The 19,846-nt window shown below is 47.6% G+C and overlaps 1 protein-coding gene across 1 annotated transcript in view; it reads right to left on the bottom strand.

Moving 5' to 3' along the window:
* Positions 1–19,846, bottom strand: part of ZFHX3 (zinc finger homeobox 3) — a 246,045-nt gene that overhangs the window by 154,011 nt on the left and 72,188 nt on the right. Inside the window, 2 exon segments of the mRNA XM_067543393.1 lie at positions 2,107–2,547; positions 2,550–4,855. Coding sequence (XP_067399494.1) covers positions 2,107–2,547; positions 2,550–4,809 — 2,701 coding nt within the window. The 5' untranslated portion in view covers positions 4,810–4,855.

The following is a 19,846-nucleotide window of genomic DNA, read 5'->3' as shown; positions in this document are numbered from 1 at the left end:
CATCACACCACTTTTCCTGACATGCAACCTAGCCGCACGCCTCTGAGTTAGTCCCTCCCAACCACAATGAGGAATTACACTGAATAGAATGGAGTCCCCTGAATAGCTGCTGTTCTACTCAAACCGACAAGCCACAGGCAGGTTTAGGATTCAGTGTAAATAAGGGGTAAAGCACCTCCTCTACCTCAATGTCAAAACACGGAACAGGAACACGTTTCGAAGCAGCATGTGAGAAAGACGGGACAGATGACTAAGGAAGTGAGGGGCAGGGGTTTAAGATGCATTCATGCAGAACAAAGCCACTCTGATAGGATAAACCTTTTACTTTGGGTCTAATAGTTAGACTTGTGTCCAGTGCTTATTGACAAGAGAAGAGACTCTACCCCACAACTCCTAGCTCAAGATTTGTAGCCATGATTCCGAACGCCAATAAGTGCACAATTCACTTCCCGAACAAGCGGAGACACATTCAGGATGCTCGCGTTCAGTGTGAATCACTCAAGAGTAACACATCAGTTAGGTTTCTCCCACTTCCTTTCAGGAACACTTCCCTATACCTTAAGGCAGGCAGGGCTGGCGACTTGGACAGTGTATGTCTCAGGAAACCCTAAACATGTTGATTCCCCACAAAGTTTACAGTGTCAACAAGATACATTATAAACAAATAGAAATTCTTTCTACTGGCAACTTGGAACCATTAACAAAAAATCTTAAAGACAAAACTCTTGCCACCATCCTCAAGGACGCAAGCTGGGACAACAGATACACGGAAGTAAATTGTAATTACTTTTGTTTGTAGTGCCTTTCATTCCTCCTTTTTCCTTTTTTAATAAAAGGACTGATATTTTGTGTTCTTTACCCTTCTCAAACAAACACAGACTTGACTAAAATGTAAGATCATCAAGTCCCTCTATGACAATAAACTACACTACTACTAGTGTATAGGAAAAGGAAAGATGCTCCAGTCTTGGGAGCCCATCATATAGTGCATTAGGGTAGCCTGTTCAATCTCCATGAATGAGTAAGGTAGAATGGATGGCGGCACAGAGTGTCTTCACCAAACGCGCTGCAGCGGCACAGCTGCAGCTCTTTATGTGTAGACAGTCCCTTATACTGAATTAGCAATGGGAAGCTCCAATACATATGGATGAACGGATACCGTGGGCACTATATTAAGGACTCCTGTAGGTGAAGATATGTGTCAGCTGTGTCCTTTAACTGACTATGGCAACATGGCAGACTTTCAAGAAGAGATTTAGCTCATTATTCCAAATTCTAATTTAATTCTTAGATATTAAATTCCTTGGGGCAGGGACTGTGCCTTTACTGGCGTCTTGTATAGCACCAATTGTGATGTCAACATAAATCAATAAAGTCTTGTTTTCAGATACAAAAGTACAGTTAATATGCCTGTTCAGAGAACATGGTGTGTGAACGACAAAACCCCCTTCAAAATAAAGAGGTCACCTCCCTTTCCTACAACAGTCAATCTTTGGCCAATATTTCCTATCCTTACAACTCTCTCGGTCAAACTTTGAGTTTCCTATCTCAAACCAGCATCCACAGCAACTGTCTTTGTCGCCGCCTTCACCAAGCAAATATAATTCACTCTACAAGCATCTAGCACAATTGGCAATCATATTTATATTGACCTACCAACTGTCCATATATTTCTCCTATCCCGATCAACATCCCCATGATCAACTAACCCAACATCTCCTTGTGGGTGCTGGAGAACCCCTAACAATCCATTCAGCGATGATCACCATTGCATCCCCTCTCAGTGGCCTCTCTGTCTCCATATTCAATTCAGCCATAGTTTCCTGAAGTTCACAAGAAATATACCGGAACACAAAAGGCTGCCAAGATTTTCCAAAGATGAGACAAAATTAGGGTGAGAATGGGGTCTCTATGCCTTCGGAGACTCACCGAACTATGTAAGTATTACATGGAAGGCGACAGATATTTCAGAATAGGATAGGGGAAAACAGATTTGAATGGACAGCACCCATCCACCCACAGGGCCATATGGCAAAGAGAGAACCCCTCCCAGCCCAGACAACCAGACATGACAGCAGCAAAAACAGGAAAACACTTCAGCCTCACCTAGAGATGGAGCCATGGTTGCGATAGGATTGGTGGGGTCCAGTTGGTATCCACCCATCATGAACTGTGTGTCGGAGGACGTGCCGTCCATCTTCAGGTTGGGCAGATTCATGTTTTGTGCCAGGTAGTACTGGTAAAGCTCAGCCTCGGCTGGAGACGGCAGGCTGCCAAGGCCCAAATGCCGGTTGTGTTGGATTTGGGTCATGTTCTGCTGGAGCAGCATCATATTGTGCATGTGCTTCTCACTGGTCATGTGAATGCGCAGGTTCCTAGCCACATTGGTTTCATAGTCGCACACCTCACACCGCCAGGTGGGTTTGGTTTTTGGTTTGGTGGGTGAGGGGGCCCCACAGGTGCTACCAATGTTCGCCGCTGCTGCTGCCGCCACTGCAGCAGCTGCTGCCGCTGCCCCAGCAGTGTGACTGAAGACTTGCTCTCCCCTCCATTCTGCAGGTTCTGCATGTTGTTGAGATGCTTGTCGGACTGCATATGAATACTGAGGTTGCCTTTGGTAGTTGTGGAGTAGTTACAGACCTCACAGCGGAAAGGCTTGTAACCACAAGTGTAGCTCTCGCCCCGTGCCAACCGGGGGTGCGGCTGCCCACTCTTGCAAAACGCACATGAGCCACCTGGCTCGGGGTGCTTCTCCTTCATGTGCGCTTCAAGTGTCTGCTGGTATTTGTAGTGCCAATTGCACTTGGGACACTTGAGCGTCTTACACGAGTTGCGAGAATGCATCATGGTCATGTGGCCGCCTAGTGATCGTGAGGAGCCAAGGATAGTGTCACACTTTGGGCACTCCACGCCACTCCCCGAGGGGCACTCCCCACCCCCGAGCTCACAGAGGGGACCAGCGTGCTGGTGATGGGAGAGGTAGCTCCCGTCCTCGCCCTCTGCACTCTCATTTGGTTCTGGTGCTGTGGCATTGTCTTTATTGGCACTTTCATCGATGAAGTCCAACCTCCTGCTGCCCTCTGCCACGCTGGCTCCACCACCCTCACTGTTAAAGCTTAAACGATTCCTCCTGTTTGCACCATCAAAGACAAAGGAAGAAGCAGAATTAGAACTAGAAGAAGCTGTGCCCCTTGACAGGGTCTGGAGCACAGTAGGCATTAAGGGGGAGTTAGAAATGCTTTGGTTTGAGAGAGCAGGGTCCTTTTTGCTGCTGCTACCTGCCCCAGCCCCAGCCTCTTCATGGGGCTTATCTTCCAATTCATCCTCCAACTCACTTGGAAACAGTCCTTTGCAACCCTCGTCGTCATCTTCCTCCTCCTCCTCCTCCTCCTCCTCGTCCTCCTCCTCCTCCACATCCTCCTCTTCTTCATCCTCCACCTCCTCAGCTGGCTCTGCCTTTTCTGAGAGGCTATCCTGGTCACCCATTTCTTGCTTCTCACTTTCTGCTACCCCAGGGTCTTTTCCCTCTGAGGATTTGGTAGGACTGGAAGCCAGGGGGCCCAGGGGGACTGAGGTAATTGGGGTTTTCAGAGCCGAGCTGGTCAGCCCACCAAGGTTCAAGAGGGCACCAGGCGCCAAGATGCCTGACGGTGGCTGCTCTGCTCCACTGGCAGTCCCAGCCTGGAGAGCCTCTTCCCCTTCCATTCGAATGCCACTGAATTTACCATAAAAGCTGTGTCCAGGGCCTATGAGGTTAGCTGTGGAAACTAAAGGGTGTTGAAAGTTTTTGTTTTTTGGTTCCAGAAAACTTACAAGGGGTTCCTTGTCTTTGCCTATCCCTTGGATGATAGCGGAGATGTTCTTATTGCTAAGAATTTTCCGCTCCTCCTCACTCAGAGTCATTCGATGGTCATGCACTGCATGGGTCACAAATGAGCGGACATACCCAAAGGAGAGCTTGCACAAAAAACACATCAGGATGGGCTTCCTCTTCCCATAGAGCACAAAGCCATCAAATTTGGACAGGTCCACATTGTTGGGAACATCTTTGGATACACAGGAGCTTTTGGCAGAACCGTCGCTGTTCAGGTAATCCTTGTTGCTTTTGTGTCGCACATCGAAAACGCGGAAGCTGTGCAAGACGGGGCTGATGCCTGTCAGGGCTGAGGTATTCGGGAAGGACTGGTCTGAGCCCTCAAACCATTTCCCGAAGGATGAGGCTATGTGGAAAGTATTAATGATCTGTGGATACACGGGTGCAGCAGAGGAGGGTTCCCCTTGTTTGCTCCCAGCATTGGGTAGCGAGTTCATAACGAACGAAGGGAGAGCCCCACTGCCACTGGCTCCCCCGCTTTGGATCAACTGGTTGATGCTTTCGACAATATACGCTGAGCCGTCTGGCTGGTAGACTATTTCCCCAGCCAGGTTCTCCACATCACTCTCCTCGTCCCCCTCCTCACTTGTATCGCTCCCACTTTCCTCCCTCAGTGGAAGAGGTGGGTGGGCACTGGGGCAATGGTGCTCCATGTAGGTCTGTAAGCTGGCGAAGGAGGCCAAGCATTCGTTGCAGCTGACCTCTTTGCTAGTGGCCTCAGTGTTGGGGCCAGCTGAGTTGGTGCTGTCTGGAATGCGCTCATTAAAGGGGACCCGTAGGCTGGCTAGGGCCCTGTGGTTTTCTGTTGTGGACTGCTCCATGCTACTGGGTTTGTCAGGAAGGTGGGTGCTGCTGAGTTCAGTCCATTGCTGGTGCTGAGGGATGCCACACCCATTGTCCTTCCCAGAGATGACAGGCGAGTCACAGCCGTCCATGGTAAGGCCTGCATGGAGCTTTCATTGCACCCACTACGGCTTGCACCTAAAGGCAAACAGAGAGGGGGGGAGACAGAAAGAAAGAGAAAGGCGAATAAGTTAGAGAAGGCACACACCACGTTTCCAGACAGCACAGTCACTATAATGCACACAATCCACTTCATCCTAGAGCAGCCTCAGCCCTGTAGGAGAGCTAGTGCCCCACTAATAAGCTCCTGTAAGGCAAGACCTAACCCAAGGTCATGACGACAGTGCAAACAGAGCGAAGCCAGTGAAAACAGCCGTGTGTGGGGCTGAAAGAGCACTAGAACCAGTTCCTCACTGGAGGGAAAAGAGGTGGCCTTGCCTCTCTTGCTACTCAGTGATGGAGGCAGAAAAAGTAAGAGAGACTGCGGGACTGGGAGTGGACAGAGTCTCTGTATCCCCATCAAAAACGGTAATAACTGCACTGCATCCCTAAGAAGCTTAGAACCTTGTAAAGCATGACTGAAGATGATTTTCAACTGGAAAAGCCTTTGAGTGGAAACAGAATTAAGAAACTACAATGAAATAATGTAAGTAAAAGCTGCACCATTAAACCTCTATGGAGAATGTGCCAGTCTCTCCCACTCTCCTCAGTACCAGGGGAATTAATACACTTTCCCAGCACACATGAACAGAGCAAGTGACTCCTGAACTTGGATCCTGCCACTTCAAGACACATTCTTCTGTTAAAAGTCCTGGTACTAGAGAGAGCATTACTGAGAACAGCAATGTTTATACTCTTCACACATCCATCTCTGCCATGGACCACCAAGACCTGGACCAACTCCCAAGGTCCTTAAATTCACAGGACACTGTACTCACAGGGATTTTACCACTTGGATACCTAGGAAGTTAAATTCAGCCAAGCACATAGCAGAGAGGACGAGACATTATTTAAGAACATAGAAATTGCTGGACCTGATCAAGTCAAGGGTCCATTTTGACCAGTGTCCTGTGTCAGGAGCCAGTACCAGATGCTTCAGAGGAGGCAAGAAACCCCCTAATGGACAACTTGCTCTTGGGTAAAGTTTTTTTTTTTTTTTTTTTTTTTTTTTTTTTAACAACCCTCGTGTGTTAATGGTTGACTCATGTCCTGAAGCATGAGGGTTTACGCCGCTTCCATTTCTGTACTGTCTAACAGAGCTAGATGTCCCAGTCACTGTAAGTGTCTAATCCTTTTTGACCGTAGCCTCATTTTGTGGCAATGAGTTCCACAGTTAATCATGGCATTATTTAAAACCATTATTTTCCTTTATTGCTTTAAACATGTTGCCATCCAATTTCATTGGACATCCCCTTGTTCTTGCATTATAAGGAGACAAATCATGGAAAGACTAAATGACCTTCTCCAGACCTTGCTAACAGAAAAGGATAGGACAAGGGGCAATGGACAGGACTGGAAGATGGTGCAAAACATCTTTTCCCCAGAAAATGGATTTTTTTTTTTTTAAAACCCACAAGTACTGGATGAAGGAGAGGGCAGATGCAATATCTTTGGATTTTAGTTTTATACTGCTTCTCAACATTCACTCATATCAGCTTGGACTGAGAACTGTGACATGAACTGAAAACTGGACAAAGGGGCCAGGAAAAGGGGAAGTGATAGTAGCTCCCAACTTTTCCCCCAAATTAATTTCGATTGTCCTTTCCAAAACTGGCAGAAGTCTAATCTCAATTTGGCAAACCCAGCCATGGGCAATTCAGGCTTAAATCCGTAAACAAAAGGAAACAACACCCGTGGCATCTAATGAGAGGGAGAAGAGAAACACTGTCCCCCACACAAAACACTGGAGCACTTCCCAAGAGTCGGCTGTGCAAGCTCTAAGCAAGTCTTGTGATCCCTTCAGCCCACACTGACTCTATCTGAAGCAGTTCCGTATCGTATCGCACACCGGGCGTGCTGGAGGTGTATCTGCACCTGTGTAACGAGTTCGAGAGTCACCCTACAACGCTCCTGCCCAGACTTTGGTCATGCTGCTCCAGGGTTCACTAGAGGTCCCCCAGAGTTCTCTTATTAGCCCCTTCTGACTATACCCTCCTTTCAGTCAAAAGCATGGCTTTAACCATCATCGTTGTGCTGATTGCCCTCAGATTTACCTTGCTACTCTGGAAAAGTCTCCTGTCCAAGCTAAAACCTCTGCCTGTCAGATCTCCCTTTGTGGAGTCCAGCTAGCCACTCAATTCTACATGACCAAAACTACATGACCTTCCCATCCAAACTCCTATCAGTCACATGGTCACCATCATCACCGAGGCCCATCATCTCTGCTTCTCAAACCACACATTCAAATTGTGTACGTCCTATCACTTCTTCCTGCTCAACATTTGTAAGATTCAGCTTTTTCTCTCTCTCTCTAAAGGTAAAACTCATCCGGGCCCTCAGTATCTCATGTCTTTACTATTACAACTGCCTCCTTCCTGTTCGCAATAAATGCCATCAAATCTATTCAAAATGCTGCTGAAGAAGTCACCTTCCTGCCTTTCACTTCAGCCATATTACCCCCTATGCCTCTTTGCATCCGTGCACAGGCCCCACCCCGCACTTTATCAAACACAAAGTATGTGGCTAGACCTTTAAGATCCTTTGTGGACTATCCCCCTTCCCACTTTTCATCTCACATGCTACCGGGCCATCAACCACCACTTCTGGGCCAAAGTTACCAGCCACCATTGCCAATTTGACAAATTTTTACAAGCAGCACCTTGGTTCTCTCTCCCATGGGGCCACTTATTCCAGGGAGAAATGCCCTGTAAAAATCCACCATACCAGAACATTATCCTCTGACTTTCCTTGAAATCCACCTACGGCACCATACCTGCGTAACACCTGACGATAGCTAGTTAGGTGGTGTACTGTGGCCGCTGTATACTACATCGATCCTAACTGTCCCACTATCACCTCGTGCTGCAGCCACTCATCTCTTGGCTTGTAAGCTCTTCGGGGCAGGGAGTGCCTTTTTGGTACATATATACGTACAGTGCCTAGCACGACAAGGCTCTGGTCCTGGCTTAGACCCTCTAGGCACGAACACAATGCAAACAGCCAGCAACCACTAATCACGGACTGCAAACTCGCAGGAGCTTGCTGTGCAATATGGCTGCAAATGAAGACAAACTGTTTTTGGTTGCATACACAGAGGGAGAGAAGGTAGTGACTTCTTTCTGTGGATTTCTGGAGCAACTGCAACAGGCATACATACAGGAGTCATCTCTAAGCACCTCAGCATCAAAACGAGCACAGAAATCAGAGCTCAAAACCGCTGAAGTTATCCGAACACACCTATGCAGGATTGTTCCCTACAGTACTACTGAACTGTCCAGGCTAGTTGGGAATGTCCCAAGTACTGAAGTTTCCATGACTTTCCCTGGGAGATTATTTCACAATCTAACACATCTTCGTTAGGAATTCTTCCAATATTCAGCCTCAATTTTCCGTTTCTTAATTTTACACTGTTAGTCCTAATTATGCCTCCCTGAGTCAATCTAAGAAATACATTTATACCCATGTAATTTTTAAAAGGATCTTTCCTCAGACATCACTTCTTTCACTCCCTGGTCATTTTTGTTGCTATTCTCTGAACTCCCTCCAGTTAATCTGTAACCTTCTTATGAGATGCCAAAAACAGAATATTCCAGGTTTGGTCACACCAGACCAGGAGAGAGGAATCGCACCTCACTGAACTACAGACATGATGCTTTGTACACACAAGTCAACATTGCACTTGCCTTTTTTGCAGTTCTGTTACTTGACAAACTCCAATCTAATTAGCTGTCCGCCAACAACTCCTCGTCTCTTTCAATACAACCAACCTGTAATTTTTAATCATATGCTTTAAAAATGTAAAGTAAAATACAGCTTTGTATTCTCTTCAGTCACTAACATGGTAATTCTCTCAAGTAAGCAGTTCTTCCCTGGGAATATGCATCTAGGCCTAAAAAGACAAAAGAGACAACACTACTCCCTCCAAGGGGACCTGGAAAGCCATGGTCATTATTCTCTAGGGAATCAACTTCTGGCAAAAAGTCAGTCTTTAAAAGATTCGTTCTGTTTGTAACCCTTAACGCACACAAGTTCCCATTAACACAGCATCACTCAGACAAGAATCAGAGTAATAAGGACAGAAAACTCACAAAATGCAACTGGTTCACAAGAAGTATTTAAAGCCAAGAAATAGGACTGCTCAAAATTCTAGGCTATTTCTGGGAACGCATCTGATTGGCTGGAAGATTCCTGATTGACAGTTTGGGCCAAAAGGGTTAGTGGGGCGATGGGGTGGGAGGGTTAACAGCCTGATTGTAAGATCAATGTCATAAATGCTTGCTAAGTTACAGAAACATGCGGGAAGAGGAGGCCGCGATTGATAAAGGACTGCGGCTTTGATGCTGCACTGGGGACTTGTTTATTGACAGGGAAGCCAATCTCCTCTCCACCCAGGCCAGGCCAGAGAAACCTGCAAGCATTTACCAATTAATTGGTGGGCTTTCCTGCCTCTGTGTTGCTCTAACAACCCTCCCCCACTCAACCAGTTAACTGGCTGAGGAGATGCTGCTTTAAGAATCTCCTTGCTTTCTTCTTTGATTTTCTGAATCTCGGAAGGCTGTTAGTGAGAAACTCCAGAGCGAGAATGCTCTGAATGCACCATTTCCATTGGTTCCTGGGCCCTCTCTGCTCTGTGACTGGCAGTTTTCTTGCCCATTCCCAAGAACAGACCTACTTTTCCTGGGATGGGGTCAAGGAAGGAAAGGTACAGACAGCTGATCATTCCCATTCACGTATAGACGGCACTGAAAAGCCATGATTTGCCTGTTTGAAGCAAACTAGATTGTAATGGGGTGGCTTTCATACTAGTTCAGTATTAACACCCTGGGTCTCCCAATCCCAGACCCAACACATCTGCCGTACCCTGCCTGACCGGAAACAAGGGCAACAAGATTTAGGAGGATCGCCTGATCCCTCCTACACATGCATCTTTTGTGCACGCAACATTTCCCCATCCTCTTACAATTCTCTCTCCTCTTTTTCTGTTCATCAGCCAGTCGATAAAAAAAGGTCGTTCTTACTTAAGGAGGCAGAAGTCAACTCGTCAGGTCGATCAGCACTCTGTCTGTAAACATAGCTTCCCATAAAATCAATGATCTTCAGTTAGAGAGAGAACAGTCTGAGAACCCAAATACCCCCTGTGCTTCCACACACTGCACAGTGAGCTGCAGGAAACAGCTCCTGTTCAATCGCTTTAGCTCTTACCTCACTTTTGTTACACACCCACAACTATCCTTCAAGCTTTTGCCACACTCAGCTCTGTCGCCATAACCCGTTGGTCTGATTCTTCCCCAGTCCCCACATTTTCCCTTTTAAATCTCTGCATCTCAAGGCCTCCCAGAACACTGACAGGGTGCATTTGGTGATCAGAAGATGAGAAATTATGAAGCAGTGTCTTCAGCCGCAAGAACAGCGATGTCTTCTCACCAGGACTAGATCACATTCAGGTGTATGAATCAATAAAGGACACTACAAATAATCCTAATACTTTCACCAAGGGCCTCCACGAACCACAAACGTTCCTTTTGCAGCCATTTGCCTGTCAGAACGAGTGAAGTCAACCCCAACCTTTCACTGGGTGATCTCGTACAGCATTCATTCTCCCCACCTCCACCCCTCAAAACAACCCCTCTTCCAGTATTTCCAGTGCTAGTGGCTGCTATGAAGCCAGCTTCCTTAACTGTGCTTCAGCAAACAGCTGAACTCTGAGGGCAGGCTCTGATCTACAGCAGCCTACTTCCTTAGCCCCTTAAAGAAGAGAGGCTGCAGCCGTCACAGAAGGCAGAAAATGGGAAGCGGGAGGAGGGGTTCCTGCTGTTGCCCAAGCTCCCCAAGAATGAAACAGGAACAGCCGTGCTGTGTAACTGGAAATTGTTAATTAGCACAGGGTTAATTAGGCGGCCCTTTCACAAGAGGCTGTTTGGCAGTAAATCAAGACTGGCAGCGATGAGGAAGGAGGAAAACAAAAGGAGAGACAGTGAGAAACTGTTCCCTCTGCTAATGATCCACACACGGCACCACGAAATGGGGGAGCACGCTCAGGTAAGAAGCGGACACACCTGCGACTGCTGGCCATTACCCTGGCTGGCACCCAGAGGTGCACCCCTGCGCCCAGCTGCAGACTCCCCAAGGTCGGCATTCTGGAGAGGAAGGAGCTTTACTCTAACAGACGGAAGGCCTGTTCGTTCATGGCCTCCCCCAGCCACTGTCCGGCAAGCAGCAGGGTCCCATCCCATTTCTTTAGGTTGGTGGCAGTGAGGATGTGACTCCTGGCAAACATTTCTACAGGCGGCAGCAGCTCAAGTGCTCCCTATTGCAGGAAGTTACATACCTTTGTAAATATGCACCTAGCCCTTATGCCAGCAGGCACTCTAGGACTCAGCAGGGTACGTACATACCAGAAGAGCACCCTGCTTCAAACACCAATGGTCAGCTGGACCTCTGGCGCTGTGACCTGAGCCAAGGATAACTCCGGAACTGTACGGAAATTAATCCCTGAGCACATAGGCAACATCAGCTATCTGTGGGGGGGAGAAGGCAGTGCGCAGAGGGGGGAATGTGAAATCAGAGACTTCCCGGTGAATCAGGAAAGAGTGATGGGAGAGGTTACACAGTCAGAGGAGACCCCTCCATGCACAGCCTTCTGGGCACTAACTGTCGCCTCTTTCCAAGGTGGCTGCTGACGTGCGTGTTCAGGGGGATGGAGCCAGAGAAGTGCTCCAGCACACAGGTTAGTGGAGTGAACTTTTGACATCTATTGAGCTGACTGAGCTTATTCATAGATTCACAGATTCCAAGGCCAGAAGGGAGCATTTGGACCATCTGGTCTGACCCCCTGCATAACACAGGCCAGAGACCTGCCTTAGAGTAATTCCTAAAGCACAGCTTTTACAGAAACATGCAACCTTGACTTAAAAATGGTCAGCAATGGAGAACTGGTGAATTGTTCCAATGGCTCTCACCATTAACAACATACACCTTATTTCCCGCCTGAGTTTGTCTAGCTTCAACTTCAGTTACTAGGAACTGAGGTTGGCAGGAGAGGGCGAGAACTCAGACAATGTCCCCCGGGTATCAGGACTACTCAGGGATGAAATGTAGTCTGCTCAGCCGCTCCCTGGCCCAGTCCTCTTCCCCGCAGAGCTGGCTCTTTTCCAGCCTCTTTTGGAGAGAGCGGGACCAAAGGGAACAACCCATGTTCTCATTTGTGTGAATATGCCATTCTCAAAGCAGAAGCAGGGACTTCTGAGGATGGCCCAGAAGAAGCTCCCACACAGAGGAGTCTAACATTTATTTAGCCCCTAGGATTGGCTGTGTTCATAGCTTCACTTGCCTGCACATTGGAAATCTGGTTGAGAGAGCAAGGGAGAGGGAGAAGGAAGCCAGCAAACTATCCTGACACCCAAAAATCTGGAGAGTGCAGATACGGAGACTCTGGAGAACTGCCACTTTCCACACACCCAGGACAGGTAGGGCAATTTCCTGCAATATCTTTGGGTGACCATGTTGTATTAAGTGTATGAAGAGATGACACATCATTGTGGGCAAGGAGCTAGATGCACTCCACATGGGGAAGGTTACCACATCTCCTCCAGGAAGTGAAAACAGTAGGAGATGATCAAGGCAAATCACTCAGGTTATAACACCTCCAGAGAGCAATAGACAAAGAAAGGACTTCTGGATAAATAGCCCAAGCTTAACTGTCTCCGGGCCTTTGTTCTGGATCTAAGATGGATGAACTTGTAACCAAGGGGAAAACCCAGTGGTGGGTTTTGGGGGACTAAAACCTATCAGATCCCTTGGTTGGAATCAGGGGCTGATCTCAAGTAAGCTTTAGCATGCCTGTAGATTCTTTTATTGTTTTATTATGTGCGCTCTATATTGCTTTTACCTCAAGGAATAAATGCACTCTCTTAGAAAGAGCCGTGAGGGCAATACACTGATCATAGCTCTTGGAGAGAAAGCAAAGTGCGGGCAGCAGACTGGCTTGCTGGGGATAGCGGTGTAAGCAGAGAGCTACGCAGCCTTAAAATCTCTGGTCAGGAGGGAGCGAGATATGGTCCTTCACCCACAACAAGTGACAGCCGGGAACTGGAAACTTGTCAGAGGGTGTCCTCGAGAGAGGAGGAATACAAGTGCACATTCACACCCCACTTGGCACAACAGGTGCTTTGGTACAGGTACACCTGCACTGCCCACTGAGAATGCTGACCTCATGCAGCGGATAGTCACAGATTTCCATGTAGGTTAGCTGGAGAAACTGGATGCTGTTGCATACCATGTGAAGTAGGTGATGCAACAGCACTGGAAATGAATCAGCTTTGCAGAACATCCTGAATACACAGCACAGAGTGTGAAATCTGTTCATTAGAGGGGGAGCTGGAAGCAAACCCTATGTTTAGGGTGCTCAATACTTACCATTATACACGAGACTTCCACCTTTTTTTTGAGGCGCTCTAAACACCTCTGTTGTTTGCAGCACACCTCTGAAGTTTGCATGAGGAAAGTCCTTGGGCCAGAGAAGTGCCTCTTCATTGTCCCAGGCACTGCCGTCCACATTTGCGGAGGTAAATGGTTAAAAATCCCCAACTCCCCTTGGTCACTAGCAACCCTCTGGAAAGGTTTGGCATCCTGCCAAAATAACAACCAACTGAATATTCTTAGATCGGGCCCATGCTGATGCAGACACTGAACTGGAAACGACACAGAGATACCTGGTGAGCTGCATCAGGGAAGGAAGGGGCAGAGAGCCAGGCCAGGCTCCTCCCAGTCATCACTGGAATCCAGCCCTTGGCCCCTGCAGCCCATCCCCTACCAGGATAACACCTTTCCCTGGCTGCCAATTATGGAACCACTACAGTTTGTAGCTCAAGCGGCAGAGGCCAGCGAGGCAGTATTGAAGTTCAGTTTGTGTGCTACTGATGATGCATTATGCATGCACATTTTTAAAAGCCTTTTCCTTTTAAAAAGCATTGGAAGTTACACAAAGTCAAGCACTCGAAAACTAGGAAACTCCAGAATGTAGGTTGCCCACGCAGGCTAAACTCAGCTCCTTAGTGCAGACATCTGTAAGTTACTTGAATGCAGACTGTTCTTCCCATAGGACGCCTGCCTGATTCAATGCACAGGATGGATGCACAAGGGGGTGAAATTAAGGTTGCTTTAGAAAAGTATACAGCAGATTTTATTAAACAAATAAATGGAAATGACTTTCTAGAATAGAGAGCTCTTGCCTAATTCCCAAAACATCAGCTCAAACGAATGGTGCAGCTCAGAGCCAAAGTTCGAGCTAAGCAGCAGCATTCAGGGATGTCCTCCATGGTTCTTTGCTCTTTCAACTCCCCAGCTCCACCAGATGGGATGTGTTTTTTTGTTTGTTTGTTTGTTTTTTTTAATATCCGAAACATGAGACACAGAGCTCAGCTCTAACTCCTCATCAAGGTGCTGGAGAGGCTGGCAGATATTCTTCTTCTTAAGGAGACTCTGAGGAGTCTGCAACATGCTTCAGAATAAAATTAAAATGGTGTTTATGGACAAAAATCTAAGCCCAGCCTTCACCTACCCCTTTTCTGAGGTGTGGTAAAGTTAACAAAGCAAACAGCAACACAAACAAATCTCAGGCTGTGTGTACTTTAGCATCTTTGTTGGTCAGGGGTGTGAAAGTTTTATCGACAGATGTGCCAGTGGGACAACGCTACGTCAGCAGGAGATGCTCTCCTGTCAGCAGAGCGACTACACGGGACACTTTACAGCGGTACAGCTGTGCGACTAAGGTCTCTAGTATAGACATAGCCTCGGTCTTCTTACAGTTGGCTGCTCTCAGAGTTTCCCTGCAGAGACCTCCGTCCAAGACTGCGGTTCCAACTGGCCAAAGAGACAGTCACAGCTCTTTGCATGCATGCTAGGTTAGCGAGCCACGCCTGCCCTGCTGACAGGATGGGCAATCAGACCAGCCCTGCCACCCTGCTGTGGAGTTTTCTTTCCATGACCCAGCCGGCTGTACTGCCAGCAGGGAAAGACTTCACGTAATTTACTGTGTAAGTGCTGTATGCTCTCTGCTCGGAGGGATTCCCGTCCACTAGTGCAGAAGGACACCAGGCCCTGGGCAAGGACTAGATAACAGATGGCTTAAGGAAAGGAACTATTCACATGGCAGGCATCTCCAAAGTGACTCTCTGGAAAAGGCAGGAAAAAAACTGAGGGCCCTTGCCACTGGCAGCTGGCTCCAGCCCAAGGCTCCAGAACTGGCGTGCTGACAATACAACCACTGCCCTGCACACACTCAGTAACAGGCCAGAAAACACACACGCACAGACCCACATGTACAGGCACAGCGAGTTCCTCAGCTCTTTACAGGATCGTTAGCATAACCCACTTCTGAAGCAGCAGGACACAAAGGAAATGCTAGACAAAAGAGGACTGGAAGCTCTATGGCTCAACCATTTGGCATGGAAACAGGAGAGAGGGTCCCCACCTGAAGAGGCAAGCCTTGCATAGCATCCCCAGTACTTTTCGATCCGTCACACAGGCTAGAATTAAACCAACCCATGACTCTAAGAGCACTAACATATTCACAAGACAACTTCCCTCTCTCGTTAAGGTTTTACCATGAACTTATAGCCAAAAATTGTACATCTCTGTACGTCAGCTATTGCACCACATATAGCTATCCTGATGCCCCTTGAGAGATCAATCATCAAAACCTGTGACAGTGAGATCCAGGTCAGAATCCGGCAAGAAAGTGCATGTATTCTCAAGCAGAGATCCCTCAGAGAACAAGCACTTTGGTGCAAGAAGAAAAATGGGGAACAGAAGGAAAATGCACTTAAGTTACATTTCTCTGTGCAAAGCAGAAAATAAAGCAGCTAGAGTTTAAAAGTTTGTACCAGCTATAATTGAGGACATTTGGAGTTCATTTGGAAGGCTTGGTGTGGGACTCTCAGACGGAGTGCAAGAAATAACACAAGTTTCTAAGATCCTTTCATCTCCATTTTCGGTCGTAGCCACAGCCCTGCATATTCCATGATTCCACAGCTGTGGAATCCATCTCCTTTGCTCCAAAATCCAAAAATTTTCATTTAAAAATAATTGCTTCTTGCCTCTATGGCTGCAAAGATAACCTTTAAAATATGAACCAAGTGCAAATCGATGAAGCATATCCAGAAAGAATTATCTTAAGAGGCATAAACTGCTCACACCACACTTCAAATCAAGGCCCCGTTACCTCTGCAATTCATGGCAGTTGTCCAAGATGTCGAGAGTCTCAGCATTTCTACTGCTGAATATGCCATTTTGCTACAGCCTGGAGCCCCGCGCTTTATTTTGTCTCCCTGCCATGCTGGGACCTGCCTGAAGCTAATTCTTCCTCTTTGCCAGGGGAATTAGATTACATTGCATGTATCCTATGTTGTTCCATTACGCGAGGCAGCAGTGGGCCACGAAATGAGGGAGCAGAGAAAAGTGTAGGCTGGTGAGCAATGGAATCTGGAGGATCCGAGGCCTGGGAAATGGAGGTAGGCTTCCTTGAGAGCACAACAAAAACCTCATCCTCAAAAAGTCACTGTAAAAAAAATCATGAGCGAATGTGATGGAAATATTTTCCACTAAAAGCCATAGCGGAGTGTATTTGTGTGGGGGGACAGAAATAAAGCAATTTCATGGAGGTAAAACTGCCATGGAATGTAGAGGCTATTACTGTAGAACTTGGTCCCTTGGCATTGAGGAGTACGCAGGGCCCTGGTTATATGCAATACATATAGCACCTTCCATCAAAATGCATTTTACCAACCATATGAAAGGTTATCCACCTCTGGGGAGGAGCACAGCGGCTATTCTTCACAAGCAACACCACACAACTATTTGGAGAGAAGTAATAAATAATTTTAACTGTAAAACTTGGTGTCTGTCTAGTGTATTTTTCACCTGCAGATCTCCAAGTGCTTTACAAAGAAAGGTAAGTAAGTGCCATCACACCTTTTGTACAGATAAAGAAAACGGATCGAGAAATGACGTGACTTGTCCATGACCACACAGCAAGTCAGAGGGAGCAACAGGAGGAGAATCCAGATTTCCTCACCCAGCCTTATAAGCTTTGCTTCCCACATGAAGAACTGCTTGCCTGTACAAACTGCAGCGGGATTACACAACTAAGTTTTGTTCACTCTTGGCTTTTTTGGTTAAGTTTCTCATCTTCGCTACCACTGGTTCAGCTTCATTGGTGCTAGTGCGAATACAGACAAGGCTTTAAGCAGTCAACAGCAGGTTTACATTTCGTTATGGAACCCTAGCGGCTCTACAGAATATGTGGTAGAAACTGAAGTCTGCCTCTTCCCTTGGCTACACCAATACTTCTGCTGAAGCAGCCAGTTGTAGACATCCCAACGTTCTAACTACAGTTAGGCCAGAATGGTGGGACTGACATACCTAGTCTTTTGACAAATGCTAGATCTTTAAGAAACAGCATCTAGAAGACAGCTCCTCCAATGCTAGTGCTCTCTCTCTCTCCGTTCTGCTACAGTCAATATTGTCCCAGAGGCAGGAGTGCCACTCAATGAATCACCAGCACCACTTCCTGCATCACCTGTTCCTTAAAGTCTCCAATCCATTACTGCCTCCGCATTATCCTGCTTATCCCCCAAGGTCAGGTGAGATCACAGTCTGAGGTCACAGAGCTGCAGAGGTTCTTCCTGGCTGTGCTGAACTGAGGACGAAGGTGTAAGTCTCATCAACAGACTCTGGGCTCTAAGTAGCAGAAGTGACCCCTGGAAGAAGCTTGTCAGCCTTCATGTCTCAAGCATCACTGCATCTTTTGTCCCTCCTTCATCTCCCTACTATGAAGGGCCTGCACAGCACAGGCTATTGGCATCTTCTCTCTCCAGGAGAAGTATTTGAGGCATTTCCTTCGCTTCACACACACATCTCAAAAGGGAAATCTGTCTAAAAAGACAGGCAGTGAAGTCTTTCCATGCCCCTCAGAAGGTCATAAAACCCAAGGTATTCTCTAGTCTAAACACCCAAACCTTCTAATCATGCCCACTCATCTACCAAGGGCGCAGGTAGCTGATAAGGTGTCCCCGCCAACACCACGCCCCCTCCACCAGCTTACCCACACAGTGCCCTTGTTCCAGTCTCGCGTCAAGGGCAAAACCAGAGACCCCAGTAGTCAGATTTCCCAATCACAGGGCTCAGACCCATCCTTGTTAGGAAGCAATCAAGCTGCAGTGTCCAGGGCTCAGAGCCTGGCTCCCATGCTCTGCAAAAGCCTGTACTTAAGATAGGTAAGCAGGGACTTTCTGAATCCATGGAGTGCTCAGTCCTGCCACCAGAGCAACATTATGGAATTCACTAATCAACCCTTCTGGTAACCAGACTAGAAGAGAGGTCAGGCAGCATAGTGAATTACATGACGGCAATATATGGCCCCCAAGACAGTGGCTGGGGACAGCAAGCTCTTGGAGCGGGGACGGGATTGTGGCACAGAACATGCCCCTCCAACGGCGCTGGAATTCAAAATTCCTACACACGTCCCGGCAGGGACACAAGCACTTGCCCTCATAGTCCTTTCGCCTTCTGACGAGAGGTCTGGGTTTCAAGCCATGCTGCTAGCAGAGAAGTGTGCTGCACTGTCTGAACCCATCAGCTGATGGTTCCACTGAGTGCCGGAGGTGGGCTAGAGCAGCTGGGGGAAGCAAGAGCTCAGCAGCTGAACTGGGCTCTGAATAAGAGAAGGTTCGGGAATGTGGGGTGTGGTAAGACCAGTAAAAAAGCTCTCCCCAGAAACACTTGCTACTGTCCCGTCGGTTCCCTCCACACAGCGTGTTAAGGCTTGGCTACATGAGTATGAGCTAAGGCGTGAATTTTAAACCGCAACAGTTTGGTAACAAGTGTAACGCCCCAGGTAGACACTCTTATTCGGGCGTAAGTGTCCTTTTCTGGTTTAGCTGATGTCACTTTGGACACAGTTTAGGCCAGATCTGCACCACCAATGATTGTGGTATAACGCCCATCGCTCAGGGCCCTGACTGAGCCACACCCTGAGCAACGTAAGTTGCTGATCTAAGCACCAATGTGGGCAGCACTGTCAGCGGGAGAAGCTCTCCTGCCGACACAGCTGCCACTTCCCGCTCAGCTGGACTTATCAGCTCTCTCTCCTCTCAGCCCGTGTCTTTGCCAGACACGCTGCACCAGAGCAGCTGCATCAGTGCAAATGTGCTGATGAAGCACTTCTAGTGTAGACTACTAGACCTTAAACCAATCCAAAAAGCCACTGGGGGAAAAAAAGAGGTCACACAGGGAGTTATCCCTATATATCTTCATCGGTTTAACTATACCACTGTAACTGGGGAAGTTCCCCATGTAGACAAGCCCTTATTCTTGTGCGTAACCTTGTAACCGACATGAGGATTTCTAGAACAGGGTCCATGTTCCAATAGACCAGGCACCTACCCATCCATCTGCTGCTGGAGCTTGGGACATGGTGTCACTTCAGAGGCAGCTGGGCAGGAGTTTTCTTTGTCTAACTAAAACAAAGCCCAGAGTACGGGAACCAGTGGGCACCAGTAGGCTGAGCCATAATTGAACACGCCGTGAGTCTGAAGTTCAGTATCTCCTGGCCCATACCACGCACTGCCACTGTTTAGCAGGTGCCAGTTTTTTGTAGTAGTTTTAGGTAAATGGAATCCGAATACAACTTGCAGTTGTTACCTATAAAATGGCTAAACTGGGACCCAAACACGGACAAGTCCCAGGATATGCCTGGAGCGTATCATGCAGATTGCAGAGCTTACACAAGAGCGAGCCATCGCACACCTAGGCAGGATTCAGGGGGCCTTAAGTTTTTGCTGCCAGGAGATTTGGGGGGTAGCAAGGAGTCACTAATGTAGTTCTCCTGGTCTCCGGGAATCAAAGCGTTACTCTGCTGTTCCGTCTCTTGCTAATTATGGGGTTTTATTTTTATTTCTTATTACCCTCTCA

The sequence above is a fragment of the Emydura macquarii genome, unplaced genomic scaffold, assembly GCF_026122565.2.
Source record: "Emydura macquarii macquarii isolate MOO-44397 ecotype Brisbane River unplaced genomic scaffold, CSIRO-AGI_Emac_v2 contig_839, whole genome shotgun sequence".
NCBI lineage: Eukaryota > Metazoa > Chordata > Testudines > Chelidae > Emydura > Emydura macquarii.
This window is presented reverse-complemented; position numbering and strand designations above follow the sequence as displayed.